Source organism: Xiphophorus hellerii, chromosome 14, assembly GCF_003331165.1.
Source record: "Xiphophorus hellerii strain 12219 chromosome 14, Xiphophorus_hellerii-4.1, whole genome shotgun sequence".
In the NCBI taxonomy this organism is placed as follows: Eukaryota; Metazoa; Chordata; class Actinopteri; order Cyprinodontiformes; family Poeciliidae; genus Xiphophorus; species Xiphophorus hellerii.
The window spans coordinates 3,276,676-3,293,476 of record NC_045685.1 but is presented as its reverse complement, the minus strand read 5'-3'; the positions used below and the strand labels follow the sequence as shown (position 1 = coordinate 3,293,476).

The 16,801-nt window shown below is 40.0% G+C and overlaps 1 protein-coding gene across 4 annotated transcripts in view; it reads right to left on the bottom strand.

Annotated features, from left to right (window-relative positions):
- The window catches only part of kirrel1a (kirre like nephrin family adhesion molecule 1a), a 53,335-nt gene that overhangs the window by 20,433 nt on the left and 16,101 nt on the right, over window positions 1-16,801 (bottom strand). For 2 of the 4 annotated variants that reach the window (XM_032583056.1, XM_032583059.1), the window contains exon 2: window positions 4,603-4,755. In XM_032583056.1, coding sequence (XP_032438947.1) covers window positions 4,603-4,755 — 153 coding nt within the window. Of the gene's footprint in view, window positions 1-4,602; window positions 4,756-4,901; window positions 4,930-16,801 lie in introns of those variants that run through there. The other 2 variants (XM_032583058.1, XM_032583057.1) reach the window with 2 other exon arrangements.

Below are 16,801 nucleotides of genomic sequence, written 5' to 3'. Positions count from 1 at the left end.
AGAGACTTGGCTCTCTTTTGGAAATGGAGAGAGCAAGATGGTTCGAGGAGAACCAAAAGGTCGCCTACGTCCAAAGAGAACTGGACAATACAAAAGCCGAACTGCAAAGGCAGATAAGACTGAAGGAGATGAAGAGAAAATTACCGCCAGCAGAAGAGTTTTCCAATTCAGCTGCTGTTATTGCTGCCCAGGTGCACAGTGACATAAAACACAAGCAGAAAATGCTGCTGCAGCGGGACCTGGAGGAATCGAAGGCAGCAAGGAGGCTTTTATGTCACAAATCTGGGCAGAAAAAGAAAAAAATGACGCCCTTCAACAAGAGCTGGAACAAGTGAAGACTCACTATGAGGAGCTTAAATCAAAATATGAAGCTGCAGGTGTGGGGAACCTGCAGCCAGACATGCAGCTGTTCTATGAGGAGAAAATCAGGCACGAGCAAAACCTCAATAAAAACCTGAGAGCCGAGAAGGACAATCTCACAGAACAAATGTCCAGGAAGATCACCAACCTGCAGGAAAGTGAAAAACATCTGAAGAGGGAGCTGGAGCAGATTAAGTTTGATTTCCAAGAATTAAACCGGAGGTATGAAACAGATGTTTCTGGACTGAGACAGAAAGTTGAACGTCATCAGTATGAGGCTGACTGCGAAAAAGAATTTAATTTGGAAAGAACCAAGTATGACCGTTGTCTCATCAACACACTAAGGTCAGAAAAAACAATCTGCGTCAGAGAGCAGAACAAGAGTACACAATCCTGCAGCAGCTATCCACGGAGACAGTACAACGTCTCCAAAGCGAACTGGACCAGAGTAAAGTTTCATATCAGGAACTTAAATCTAAATATGAAGGAGATGTTTCTGCTCTGCAAATCCAACTCAGTGCCTTGGAACAAATGTACTCCACCTGTGAGGTCAGTTACAAATCGGAGTTGGAAAATTTGAAAACGGAGCTCCAAGACAGAGAAGAACCAGGAGCTCCAAGAAGGAAAATGGCCAGGCGTCAAGAAAGTAATGGGAAAAAAGACACCACCGTTGAAAATAACATTTCTGACCCTGCATCCATGGATATTGAGGTACATGATGCATCTCCTGAGGAGATGCTACAAGAACCTGAACCAGTGGAGGCAGTCTCCTGTGGAAAACAATACGACACACTTTGAAACTCAAGAAACACCAAAAAAGGAAGAGAAGCAAGAAAACAAGCAACTAGCAAAAAGTGTCCAGGTCAGAACCATTTGAAATTACATTTCATATTTTGGTCCCAAAAAAAAAAAAGTCTGTGGGTTTTCTCCGGGTGCTCCGGTTCCCCCCAAATGTCCAAAATCATGTAAATTATCCTCAAAAAAGGTCGTATTAATTTCTAGAAAATTTAATTTGCAAACGTTTCAGATTGGAGAAACAAAAAAAGTCATTTCCAGTGAGAAAAGCAAGAAGCTTGTTTTAGAGATCAGTCCTGGTTCAGACCATGGTCTTTGAACCATTTCAAAGGCCTCAACATACATCTCATATTTTGGACTTAAAAAAAAAAAAAAAGAACAGCACGGTAATGCAGTGGTTAGCGCTGCATCTTCACAGAAAAGAGATCTTCGTTCTTAACTGGGCGCCTCTTTCTGTGGGAGTTTGTATGTTCTCCCCGTGTTAGTAGGGGTTTTCTCCGGGTGCTCCAGTTCCCCTCAAATTTCCAAAATCATGTAAATTAGATTGACCAATGCTAATTGTCCTCAAGAAAGGTAGTATTAATTTCTAGAACATTTAATTTACAAACGGTTCAGACTGGAGAAACAAAAAAGTCATTTTCAGTGAGAAAAGCAAGAAGCTTGTTTTAGAGGACCAGAAAGCGCCTCTTTCTGTGGACGTTTGTGTCACGATATCGGTGTTGTGGGGTTTTCTGTTTCATGGATTTAGTTTTCTGTCAGATGTCAGGTTTTACTTGTTGTCTATTTGGATCTAGGTCATTCTTCAGCTCTGTCTCCTCTGTTAATTTAACTCATGTTTGTTACCTATGTCTCCTGATCAGTTATTCCCCCTCACCTGTTTCCTGTAGTATTTAAGTTTGAGTCACGTCCTTGTCTGTTGTGGGATTCTTGTTTATGTCTGTGTTGTGTTCCACCCAGTGCCACCCTGGTACTGCTAACTCGTGTCAAAAGAAAGAGAAATTAAAACTGCAAGATGCCACATCGCCCCTCACTTTAAAAAAAGAAAAACCTCCCTGACAGAAGAATCCCACCAGATTTTGAGCCAAAGGAACGGCACAGTCTCCGGTCCGAGTCTCCGCCACGGTTGCAGGAAGATGACCTGTGTTTTTTTTTTTTAACGGAGATCGGGAAGATCTCTTCTCATGGGTCATTCCAGGCCCCAGAAGGCAAGATGTTTGACTACCTAAGCTAGGCCTGTTTCGGTGCTTCCTGTCTCTCCATCCCCAACTGTGGGGTCGCCAGATCAGCAGACTACTGAAGCCCCGGACCTTTCCAGCTTGGTTCAGGCTCCAGGCCAGTCGCTCCCTTCACCGGATCCACACAACATTTTGCTGATGTCGTCTGCTGGATTGTCTGTATCTGACTCTGGCTTGATGCCCAGTCCTGAGCCGGTTTCCACTCCCGACGCCTCACACTGTTCCCGCGAGGGTCGGGAACTGATGCCGCGGTGTTCAGGGTTCGCTTGCTCCAAAGCTCCTGGTGGGGTTCCTCTGTGGATTCCTGTTGGAGGTTTTCGGCCCGTCTGTTGCAGAGGACCTGTGTGGTCCTGTTCCAGTGGTCCCGTCTGTTCCAGTTCCGGAGGACCTGTGTGGTCCTGTTCCAGTGGTCCCGTCTGTTCCAGTGGAAAAAGTGCCACAAAAATCCCTCAAAAAAGTCACAAAAATCCACAAAATTGTGGCTAATAGACAAGTGTGACGTATATATAACTGGAACATACATACCATATTTACCATTTAGTACGTGATGATCTGCTACTTATCCTGTTAATGTCCAAAAGAAATTGTGTCAACTCAACTAAAGTTTAGATTTTGTGAATATTTATAGTGTAAAGAACTAAAGTCTGTTCCCTGATGCCACTGTGGCTGTTAGTAATTAAGTTTTTAGCTACTAAGGAGAGGTGTGAATGAATGTCAGAGGGTGATAAATCCCTCAATTAGGACTAGACAATATCGCGATAGACATGATCAATAGCAATAGATATTGATAGAGTATGAATATTTACTACATATTGAACGTATAAGCGGTGTCCCAATTCAGGAGACGCATCCTTCGAAGGACGGATTTATAGGCCGATTACGTCATAGAGTTGTGACAAGACCTGTCCGAATTCAAAGGCTTCTTCAAATGTGGCCTTCAAATGCGTCCTTATTTTCCCCAGATTTGAAGGATGGGTCCGGAGTATCCTTCACGGACCACCATATCCCATGATTAATTTTTTTTACTATGGAAGAGCCTTTCCTATAAAGGTAAATAATAATACAAACATCAGGACTAATACATAGAATGACTAGGTAAAAGTTTATTTTTAAACTCTTGCTGTACTAACAGTCCTACCAAAATGATTATATTGCCCTTTCAGATTAAATTGTTTGTTTTACAGCTCTTCGGAGAACTTAAGCTAACATACCTACTTTGAATTTATTTTGCTAATCCTAAGTTACATACTGTAGCTACAGTAGCTAGGGTTAGCTTCAGTAGCTCCTTTTTAAAATCCTTTTAAAAATCCCTAAAGGAATTTAAAACCAGTTTACTGTAACTTTGGTAGCTACAGAAAATTTTAGCTACTGAAGTTAGCCCTGCAGTAGCTAACGTTAACTGCAGCTACAGTAGCTACTGAAGCTAACAGTAGCTAGGGTTAGCTTCAGTAGCCACAGTTAATTGTAGCTTAACTGTTGGTGAGCTACAGTTTAGTATCGTTCATGTAAAATTTTGCTTCCAGTTGTTATATTTTTTTGTTAAACAGCACAGTTTGATAAAAGTTTGGAGAATTCAATTCAGGAACTAAAACCCACAACATCCGCATAGAATTTGCCAACAGAGGCAAATACCTAAACTCCAGTTAATGTTGTCCAGCAGTAGCTAAAGCACTACTAGAAATCAATTCAATCTACGTATTTCCTACTTTCAGTGTGCATTTGGGCACTGTTTCATTAAGACCAGTAGGTCACAAGTATAATTCAAAACAATATTTTCTCTAACAAGTATGGTTAGCCAATCTTGTGCTGAAGTGACCATTTAAAAAATGTCTGCCAAGATACTGGGAGATCTTTGTATTCATTTTAAGTCTTTGAAAAACTTGGGACCCACTGAAACTCCTCTCTGCCAAAGACTTTTAGAGCTCTTTGTCATAGAGCTAAAAGTCCCACTGATAGGTGAATGTCCAATGTTGCCTAGGTGTTGCCATGAACTTTACAACAAGGTGGCAAGTTTAGTAACCTTCATTTTCAGCAAAATCTTGGCAGAAGAAAAATGTTAAGTCCTCTTTGTGTGTGATGTGAGTTTAAAAGAGAGTTCCTGACTTGATGCAGCCTCTGCAAGTTCAGTTAAAAGAAATCAGAAGTAGTTTGAAAACAGAAATTGTCTTTGTGTTAAGAAGGCAAGATCTAAGGACCGAGTGTGATGTCTCACCCCGAAGGTCCTCTCCGATGCCCAGAGCCAGACCATCTTTGGTCCACTGAACAATGCCAGAGTAGTTGAAGACAACACAGGACAGGATCACCGTCTGGCCCCGCACCACCGACTGGTCTGCCGGCTCCTGAGAGAATCTCGCCGTCCTCACTGCTGGTTGGGAGGAAAATGTGGAAAGAAAGAAAAGTTAGAGACTTTACAGACAACCACCCCAGTGTTATTATTGGATGTGTCTGCTATCGGACGACTATTTCATTCAAACCTACATTCCCCCAATAGCAATGAATTGACATCATTACCACATTTGATCATTCTGTGGCTTGCAGCCACAAACCGAGCACCATGGTAACAAACCAAGACAAAAGACAAAGGTATGAAGGGAAAGAAAATCAGAAAAGAGTTGAAGAAGTAGTATGAAGTTGGGTTGAAGGCTTTTCAAGTTCACTGAGAGGAGATCAAACAATGATCTTCCGCCATCGGGGTGGCTCCCGACTTCTTGCTCCCGACTTTTATGCCCCCCCACCCCTAGTCAAAACTCGCAGGCCCTCCCTCTCGTCTCTCCCCTCTTCATTCCTCTCGATGAGTCATCTCCCTGGCCTCCACTCTACCAACACGAACTACAGTGGCTGTCATTGTCTTCTGGACCCTCTGCCTTCCAGTCCATAGACCGCAAACCACAGCAGATGGCCTGGTGCCGCCATTGCTCCCAACGACCACCTAATACGAGCACAAAACAAGAAAAAGCCCACCCTCTGACGTCCCCGCTACCGTTCCATGCTGTGTGATGACAAGGAGTAATTAGCTGTCCCTTAAAGGCAGGGCACGCGTAAAACATTCAGGCTTGGGGGGGGGGGGGGGGGTGTTCTGTACATTTTCCTTCCTTCCACTTTGCTGTTCATTTCTCCCCCTCTGCCGCTTGTTATTTTTAAGAAACTCGGAGAGTAGATGATTAACCCACTGCTGCATTGCCTCCTTTCCCCTCCTTCCTCTGCATTTCTCCTTCTCTTCCCTCTCCATGATGTTGTGTGTCCTTTACCCAAATTGCTTTGCCTCACTCGCTGCTTCTACAGGCTATAAGCATGCATCCCCACTCGCCTCCTTCCCTTTCTCCATCTATAATGCTGCCTATGAATGTCCTTCTGCTGGCACTGATTTCCCTCCAAACTCGCCATTCCTACAGTACCGTTTTTCTTTCTATATACATATATAATGGCGTATATGCCCTTTTACCCATAATGCTTTCTATTTCTGTGGTCCTCCTCCTTGCTGGTTGGAAGGGGGTTAGAGGCGGACTGTCACAACTCATTTATCACATTAAATATCACCCCTCTAGCACTTTCTCCTCCCTCCCTCATTCACCCATCTCTCTTCTCACTTTTTCCCTTCTCTCCCTTTTTTTCTCCACTTCTTACCATTTACATTTGTTACTTGTCCTCTTTACTTTTTTGTCACTTCTGGTTCCCTCTCACTCTACGTCTCTCATGCCCTCACAAGTCTCCCTCAGAGCCCTAAAGCACATCGCCGAAGGTTCCCATTGCAGTCTTTTTTTAACAACTGCCATATGCCCGTGTACTATATACCTCCCCATGTCACTATCTTTTACGTTTACTCACTTTTTTTTTTACTCCTTCAAACCCCCAACCCCCTCCACATCATGTCATATTTAACACAATTTGTAGAGGTAGACTAAGCCTGATGAAACAAAAGAAAGCAGTCATGCAAAAAGATTTCAGGAGCAATCCTTACAATGGCTTCTGACAGAGCAGCGCATTAATATTCTGAAGATAAAGGGGATGTGCGAGGATATGCGGTGAAAAAGGAATCAGATGCAGATGGAGCCTGGCAGCGTGCATACCTAGAATAACTCAGTACTCGCCCCCAACCCCTCTAAAAAAAAACAAAAACAAAAAAAACAAGCCTGTGTTTGTTCCCTGAGGAATGCCCAATTTAACTGGATTAACTAATGAATTCAAAAACAAAAGCATATGACTATCAGACTGAGATTTAAAAAGAAACTTCAACTGCAAACATTTTATCTCTTGTTACACATCAGTTTAAAGTCCGCAAAATCGACACTTTGGTGCAATATTTGTCATTTTTATTGATATATACAGTATATATACATTTTTTTATGACGATGCTTAATAATTCCATTGTTGAGATTCCTACTTTTCCCATCTGGTCTCTGGGTAGGATTTATTTTTAGAGTAGTTTTTCTTTGACTGTATGGATTGATAGTTGTGTAGCAAACCAGAGTTGAGGAATTGTAAAACACTTTCTCCAGCGTACATGTAAGTAGCAAAAATTCATATTTAGCCATAAGGGGCAGTGGTGCTGCCAGGAGTCTTGAGCCCCCTGACAAAAAATTAGAATCCCTCCACCCCCCCGTGCAGCTGCTGTTACAATTTTTTGAGTTTTTCTGACCATTAAAAGCGTCACAATTTTAAAGGCTTGCAACTTGCTTTCTTTGGTTTAATACTGACACTAGCACAATATTTACTGCTCATGAATTTTACATTCAATAGTCCGCATACAGTAATCAAGTAGGTTGCTGAAATTTTTTCTATTAGTTTTATTACTGAAATGTCTCTCCCCATGAGCAACAGTCAAAAGCAACGTGCAAAATACACATAAAGCAATCTAGACTTTTCTAGAAATGCTATGTAGTTGCATTTTATTCAAGCTGCAGTATATAACTTTAATAAAAAATATGTTTTCTTTATATTTGTTACGATGTTGTGACAGTTTGTTATGGGACAGATAATCTGTGAAAACAATCAATCTCCTCCACCTTCTCCCTGAACTACTATTGCTGGCTAAAGTAATGCAAAGTTCCGACTAAAACAACCAATCAGAACCAGGAGGAAGGTCTTAGCGCTGTCAATCACCCTCTTGCACTCACTGCTAAATGTGCTAATGGTGGAGAAACAACTTATCATTACAGGAAAATTGTTTATCTGCTGTCATTGGTAGCTATGCTAACTAGACTGAGCATTCACAACAGGCTGCGCTAGGTACAGCACAGGGATAAGCAGCCACATGAGATTGTGATTGACAGCAGTAAAACTCTCCTGTCTCTGATTAGTTGTTTCTAGATAGCACTGGGAGAAAGCAGAGGAAATAAATTTTTCACAAATTATCTCTCATGCTATACTGTCACAACATAATGACAGTTTTAACAAATATGTGATTTTTTTTTATTTTTTATAAAAGTTACATAGTGCAGCTTTAATTTCACTTAGGAGAGGACGGGTCAGGAGGGACGTGAGTTAGAGCTGCTGCTGACTGACTCATCTGTTGATAAGTGTGATAAAAGGCACAGGGACAAGTTAAATATATGAATATGTTGGTGATTTCTTTCCTTAATTCATTAAATGCTAGTGAAAAAGTATTTAGTTGTAGCTAAGCTAACTATGCTAAATGGTTGATAATCTCACACAGTCTAACAACCTCTCGGAGAAAAACTGGGTTACAAATTTTTCTCTCTCCCTCTCTCTATTTTAACTTGTTTTTGAAAACTTGACTTTACCATTTTTCTTAGCAGCAAAATAAGCACCACAGTCGTTCTTGTCTTCCACTGACTGCTGCTGAACACCATCACCGTCAAGTGCGCCGATCAGGAACGAACCATTTCATGCAGATCCAGTGGATGGGGGGTTCAGGGCAAATATGGATGTGTGTTTTTTGGTCTGGGAGTGGTAACATCAAATTTTTACTGCTAAAAACAATCTTAGAAAACACAATATATAATAATAATAATTTTGTAATTGACAGGGCCTAATTTTTTTTTCATTTCTATTAACAAAAAATAAACATATAAATTGTGGAGGGCCCCCTGTCGGTCAGGGGCCCTTAGAATTGTCCTAACGTTTCCCCCCCTATACGGCGCCCCTGATAAAGGGTAGTATACTTTGTGCAAATAATTAGTTTAAATTATTAACTGTTTTCATCAGCATTTTTTTTTACTTATTTTGATGTTTTGCATTAGCAAAGGTTGATGAAAATGAAGATTAAAAAAACTTACTTAATTTCGCAAAGGTTTTAATAGCATCTCTGGAAAAAGCTATGACTAAAGATAATTAGGAGTAGGAAATAATTTTTGTCAATCTGATGTTTGCTATAACTAAATTACACAAGACCATTCTATATAACTGAAGATATAGTTATATATCTTATTATATATCCAAGGGGGTTACAAGTTACTAACTTTTGGCATAGAGTTACTCAGCGCAAAGTTACTCTGGATGGTTTATCAAGCTTTAAGCAACCGCTGGATGTACTGTTGCAGTATCAGGGGTTAAAAATAGAGTACATGAGGTAATCTTGTATTTGTTGTACAGAACATTATTCTTAATTTTGTTTTTATATATTTTTAATAATTGTTTTTATCTTTGGGTGAACCTACATGCTTCAGTGCTGCTGGTCTAAGATGAGACAAAACATTTTTTAAGGATTTTTTTCACTTGTTGGAAGTTTTTTCTTCAAATTTCAACATAAAGGTGGGCAGTGTGTGTCTACTTAGACTCCCCCAGGGGGAAAAGTCTTTCCAAGGAATATTGAAATATGCTGACAAAGCACAGTGCTATCCATTATGCAGGGACTTTAAGTCACGCATGAAAGGCAATTGCAGAACCGTTGGTTTCAAAAGTACAACAGAAACCAATGTACATTTCCTGCTGATAGAACTTTTCCCTTTCCAAGGGATCTTTAGCAAAAGTTGATTTTGAGAAAAATAATTAGCAAGATTCAGAAAAACAGATTTCTTTATTAAACCTTTTTCCAGCAGAAGTGTACTGACTATCCAGCTCACACAATGAGATGATACGCAATAATAAGTTCGCAAGATTTTACAGCATATTTTGGAGAAACTTAGAAACCTTAGTTTTTGTCTTTAGTGACAGATTCAAGGTATTACAAAAGATCCTGGTTAACACTTACTCTCTACAATGATTATACCCGTATTTTTTCCAAAGCAAAACAATTAAAAAAAACACAGTTAGTTAAAAGTGTTCCATAATTTGGAGAACTTTTATTACTTTATTCCGAGTCAGACAATTACACACACTAAAACTATAGAATACTAAGGACATGCACTGTATGTACATCTATGGCTGTGAAGAAAGTAATACAAACATCTCAGGCATTAATCAGAATTAGAGTTAGAAATAATTGATGAAATCATAAATGAGTTAAAAAAACAACGAGCGGTCTAATTTCAATTCATATCAGACTGCAAAAAACGACAAAGTTAAGAGTTGGCAGAAACAGTCGCAAGGATGCACAGCAGCTAGAGCTAGCTGGTTCATAAGAATCAGGGTGAGGCGACCAACTGGCTCATCAAATGTGATGGTACCCATTCGGTTTGTAGCAAATGAAGGAATTCATCATGAGAAATGTATGCAATTGCTACGTTTTACTATGTGTTCAAGAAGTTCACATGGTTCACAGAATACGAACAGTACGTTTTGACTAAATGGTAGCTTAAATGTTAGCTGCTAACTACACTACCTGCTTCATGACAGGTAGTGTCATGAAGCAGGAAAGATCTCTCACAGTTTTCATGGTTTTTAGAGACAATCAGCTTATCCGCCAGCACAACTTTATCTGTAAAATCAGAAATTGGCCTTAATGTCAAATAAATAACTGAGTACAAATTAAAGTAATTAAACATTTCTAAATGACAAAATGAATGAATTTCAGATATTTGGGCATGCTAAAGCTAACAATACCTCACAGAGAAGAAGCACAGAGAAGGGGACTGCTGGCTGCCACACTGTAAAAAAAAACGGCCTCATTTTACGGTAAAAAACTGGCAGCTGAGTTGCCAGAAGTTTACCGTCTTTATACGGTAAAAGTCTGGCAACCAAAACTGCCATTTTTTTACCGTATTTCTAAAATACGGTAAAATTCTGGCAACCAAAGCTGCCAGTTTTTTACCGTATTCCTAAAATACGGTAAAATTCTGGCAACCACAGCTGCCAGTTTTTTACCGTATTTGCTAAATGCAGGATTTCACCGTATTTTTGAAATACGGTAAAATTCTGGCAACCACAGCTGCCAGTTTTTCACCGTATGTTGTAAATGCAGGATTTTACCGTATTTTTAATATACGGTAAAATTCTGGCAACCACAGCTGCCAGTTTTTTACCGTATGTTGTAAATGCAGGATTCTACCGTATTTTTAAAATACGGTAAAATACCGTACTTCCTAAAATATTTTAAAAAAAATAAAATGTGGTTTTGCCGTAGTAAATACGGTCATGCTGACTGAGGCATAATATCTACATGAGTGAAAAACACATCCAGACTGTATGATATATTGACATTTTATTGTAAACCCTCCCCCCCAAAAAAAACTTATGGTAAATTACTGGTCTCTGTTCCTACCAGAATTTTACCATACAAATTATAGTACAACAACCAAGGAAGTGTAACTTGTCAAGCATTTCTATACAGAAAGTTATAAAGAAAATAATTTCTAATTAAACAAAAATACAGATTACGAGTAATCCACTTAAAGAAACAATTTCTATTTAAAAAGTCAAGTTAAAAAAAGAACTGATTCTATTTTATGTCCAGTTTCCTCACGGTATTACTGAGATCTGGAAAACAAAAACAAAACAAACAGTATGTGTCCACATAAGAGATAACATATTGTAGAAGACAAAATGGTGATAAAAGGATTCTTGTTCTGGGTTGAGAGTCACAAGTCGCTGAGATCAGACGTTGCTCAGGATGGTTGTAGTCTTCCCAGTCACAGGTTGAAATTGAGACTCGCATGTTGTCAATCGGGTGTTTCCTCTCTGCTGGAAAACAAAAAGAAAAAGTTAGAAAGATGCACTACATGAACATCTTATTCGCTTAAATGTTTGTTTCACCTTTGTTGACTTGCATATGGACACAGGTACTTCAACCAGGTGGTGTGATCATTTCTGACTGAAAATTCAGTAGTTAAACCTTTGTTTGTTGTCAACAGGTGTGATCCTCTGGTCTGCAACCAGACAAAATACACAAACTAAAAACAAATATAACTGTTTTAGGCAATTTATGAAATAGATACTCACCATTTATCTGAGTCTCATGAAGGCCAATAGGTTGTCTTCAACCATTTATGTAAGTTACATTTCCTGCAAGCTAGCAGAAACAAAGCTGTAAATGTGAACACTTTTCATACAGGCAAACAAATTGATACAGCTGAGACAATTTATGCTAGGTTAGTTTTTCTCAGTCACTTTTGGTGCATTTCTCGAGTCATTGTTGGCATTTACAAAACAGTAAGCGCATTTCTCAAAACAATTTGTAGAAACAGGAAAAATAGCATTTGTTTGCTTTCAAAATCCTTAGTTCAGCTCTTAAAATCCTGTCTGTTAACATATCAGTGACTCAAAATAATAAGTTATAGTCTCTCTATGTACAGATAAGACAGTCAAATCGATTAGTCATGAGAAGAGACTACAAAAGGATCATTTACGCCAGTGTTTCTCAACCCTGGTCCTCAACGCCCCCCTGCTCTGCATGTTTTAGATGTGCCTCTACTCCAGAACAGCTGATTCAAATGATTGGATGACAATCAAGTACTGCAGAAGCTTGTTAATCATCCAGAGATACAATTCAGGTGTGTGGCAGAAGGGAAATACCTAAACCTGCAGGACAGGGTGACGCTGAAGACCAGGATTGAGAAACACTGATTTACGCTTTTGCTATAATTTATTCATGGACCATGCCATGGTGATTCAGAAAGAAAAAGACAGAAATGCAGAGAACAAAAAAAGTAGAAAAGGAGCCACAGGACAATCTCCTCAAGGAAAACTGTACAGTGCTGTAGAAATTACATTACATTTTAATTTCCATAGTCACTTTGTTCCTTAACTCCACTGAGGAATCTTTTTTCCTCAGTGGGGTTAAGGAATGAACAGTAGGGTGGGAGGACCTCCATCAGCATCATGTTGTGGGTCTCAGCCATGTCCTGATGTTGGACTGATGGAAACTGGCAGATGTCCTCAGCCTCTTCTGACTCTTCTTCTGCTTTCCTCCCAACTATTTCCTCCTCAGCCTCACTCCTCTTCTTCTCTCTGGCTGTTCACTCTGCCCAGATACTTGTTCATCAGTTCTCAGACATGTAACATTGTGTTGTGTTCTGACTATATAGAGCATAATGTTGCCAACTGATGGTTCACAAGATGCACCTCCAATCTGTTTCAGAAAACTGGTTGATCGTTGGTTGAGCTAATGGTTCATACACTGACCTGTTAGAGAAACTCAGGACTCACTTGGGAGCAATTTACCAATTCAGGACAGATTTAGAAAATAATAGAATATAAATTAATTAATATATGATTCACATTATGACAACTTTAAGACTTATGCATGTTAAGACTTACACAATGAACTGATGCTATTTTGGAAGTTGAGAATTCAACACAGACACGTTGTTGTCCTGTTGTCCTCATTTTCTGTATACACCCTTTATCCTCCGGGTCAAAATGACCCGTCTTCAATAAACCCCCAATATAAGCAGCTTAATTGAATTTTAAACACCAAATTCTATCTTGTATATTGTCACTCACCACAAAATGTGTGAATACTTGACTTTTCCCTCTCCACTTGAATTTCTATAGCTTAAGAAAAAAAATGTGCAAAATGAGTTTCGAATGCATTTTTATTCATCACAGTGACTAATTTTCTTTTACTTTTCTCCAGTGAACAAGAGGATGTACAATACAAAAATATGAAAAATAACATAACCCATTCAACTAATTGGCACATGTAGGGCAGTATGCAAGTGCACAGCCTTTGCAGATATATTTCTTACACCTGCAGCACACAGTATGTGTTTTACAGTCTGAGGGCAGAACTGACATCTCTTCCTCTTACTTGGCTTAGCTGAGGAAGTGGCTGTGGTAGATGGATCCTCAGGTTGATCAGGAGCTGCTGCACTCTGAATAGCTTTCACAACTGCTGCTGAGGCTTCTGTGTGGGGGACATGCTTCCTTCTTTCAATGAGTGGAGTTACAAGTGCCTTTCCTAGCTGCTCCAGGAACACCCTCTTCTTGTTGTGCTTATGAGACATCCAGGTTGGGTTGATCTCTATCCAAATCACAAAGGCATTGTAGGAGGACACATCAATGATGTTGTGGAAGATGACCAGGGGCCAGCGGGCAGTCATTCTTCTGCAGCTATATGCTCCAATCACCTTATCTAGGTTGTCCACACCTCCTTTGTTTCGGTTTTATTCCAGGATGATGATTGGCTTCCTGTCCTCACGGTCACTAATGTCGCCGTCTTTGTGCAGTGTGCTCAGAAGAACTACATTCTTGTTTTTCTTTGGGAGGTAGGAAACTAGAGTGGTGGTGGGTGTGAAGGCAAACTTTGAGGAGAAGACCTCTCTCTCCTTTGACCCAAGCAGTGCAGGTGGGAGCTCAGGCTTGTTCTTTTGAACTGTACCAACCATGGTGATCTTCCTCTTCAGGAGCTGCTGTCCGAGTTCATAAGAGTTGAAGAAATTGTCACATGTCACATTGTGACCCCTCAGTCCCTCTGTCACATCAAGCACAACTCGCAACCCCTGGTTCTTCTCTGGGCATCCACTGGTTGACTTCCCAGTATAGACTTGCATTTTCCAAGCATAGCTTGATTCAGAAGCCACCCATGACTTGATCCCATATTTTGCTGGCTTGCTGGGCATATACTGCCGGAAAGGACAACAACCTTTGGACAAAAGACATTAGCATCAGTGATTAGTATCAGTGTCACAGAAAACAGTCAAAGAAATCAATAGTGAAAATCACTTTTATTACAAATATGAAAACAGATTACCTCTAAATGGAACCAGTTGCTCATCCACTGTTACATCAGGCTCTGGATTGTAGAGGTAGGGCAACCGCTCCACCCACTTGTCCCATACCTCTCTTATGGCTGCAAGTTTGTCTGTCATACGTCTTGCTGGTCTTGATTCACGGTCATCAAATCGCATCAGTCTTGAGTAGGTGTGAAAGAGTTTGACTGGCATTGTGGCTCGGAAAATTGGCCTTCCACTCTCTGCTCACTTCTGCTACTGATTGATCTGAGACACAACTAAAACTTTGTAACATTTTATGGTTTGTAAATAACTCTGTGACCTTGATTTCAACTCCATTTGCCTCACGGGTCATTTTGACCTGAAGACCATCTTTGTACCTTTTTTTGTACAGCTTACATGGAAATGAGAATAAAAGCAACACTGAACTTTTTCTATTGTCTGGGCCAATCTAGGAAAAGTCTTAAAATCTCAAGTTAAAAAAATTACATTTAGGGGATTTTTTGGGGGGGGGGGGGGTTTAACACAGTGGCGGGTCATTTTGACCCGAGGACAACAGGAGGGTTAACATATTTTGATCAAGACGATAAAAGCAAATTACAATTATAAAAGCATAGAAGTGTACATAACCAGCTACATGATGTACAAAAGCAAAACTTGCAAAACTAATTGTTTTGATGTGCAGAAGTGACACAGTAATTTGAAGATTGAACAGGTAGTTTTAAGAATTTCAATTCTGTTCTGAGAGATGCACCCAAACTGAGAAAAGCTGTAAAATATTAATATTTAAATTCTCTTATCTTCAAATCCTTCAACTGTCATGGACCCAGTGACTTTAGTGCAAGTATTTTGGGTGTGAGAGTCAAGAGGTCAAAGGAAAATATTAAATAATATCTCTGATGCCAAGCTTTATACTTCTAAGTATTACCAAAATATTGAAACAAAAGCTAACATGTTCTTCAGAGATTTAACTTGCATGCATGAACATTTCACACTCAAAGTAATTCAAATTAATTATTGAACCAAACTTGGAAAAAGTTGCTTCTGCCATTAACAATAACTTTAAGCACATGTAGTCTGAAGTAGACCAGAAATATAATCTATGCAGCCGTTCCTACAGAAACATTAATGGAAGTGTTGCATCTGTGAAGATTAAATGTTCCATATAGTAAAAATATCTAGCTGCAGTGCATGTACATAAACAGCATGGCTCAGAAACTACACATTTCTTTGTCAGTTGGTTAAAGTTAGCTAACTTCAGTTGAAACCGTGAAAGGGACTCACCTGTGATGTGTTGCCCTTCTCCTCCTGAACGTGCAAAAATAGCAGAAATTTGATTTCAAAGACAGTAGCAGCATCTTGACAAGGACCAGGCCTACTGGGCTCTCAGCACCCTAGTTAGCAACCTTAGTTAGCACAGTGACTTTACTGTGTTGAGTTCAGGACACCACTACAGGAACAGAGTTAAAAGAATCTTGCTGCTGATGCTGAAGGATCAAGCAGCAATGCAAACTAGATAATTATTTGTTTACATGACAAATAACAGTCTCCATTTACTGTAAACCCTACTATTTATCACAATAACAAAATGAAAAACTCTCTAGACCAGGGGTCCCCAAACTACGGCCTGCGTCATTTGGTCTGGCAATGCCGGATCTGGCCCGCCTCCTCATACCAGAGAGCATTCAGTGTATTTTTTCATATATTGTATTTTCTGGTTTGTGGATTTCTCTTCAACCACCAGGGGGCTCTTGAGCAGATGTTAAACTAACTTTCCCTCAAATATATACTAGTCAGTCCCAGTCACCGTTTCACTCACGGTTTTTTCCATTTCCATTCTGGGTAAAAATCTATCTAAAAGCGACCGCGAATGTGTCGTAGTCAGCAACCCCCCCCCCCCCCCCCCCCCCCCCCCCGTCGACAGTTTCAAAGACAGAACAGCCCCCCCCCCCCCCCCCGCCGACAATAAGTTTCTAAGGTATCTTTCTCCAAAAACTAAGACCGGCCCCCGAGCAGAGAAAGGAACAGCTATGTGGCCCTCGCAGGAAAAAGTTTGGGGACCCCTGCTCTAGACTATTCTCTACTAATAGCACAATATTTAAAACCAAGTGTGGGATTTGTGAAACTTCAATGATGGGTGACTTTACAACTTGTATGATTTTGGATAACACTAGAATTGTTCTTTATTGAAGTTTCACAAATCAGATAAAGGTTTTACAAATCCCACACTTGGTTCTAAATATTCTGATATGAGTTGAGAATAATCTAGTCCAGATTTGAAGAGTCTAGGTGTTGTAGTTTTTTAGCTAGAGTAAATTAAAGATGCTGATTGCAGTGAAAAATTAGGTGGAATTGCCCTTTAGCCATTTCCCAAATTGGAAGCAGCAATTGGAAACCAACTTC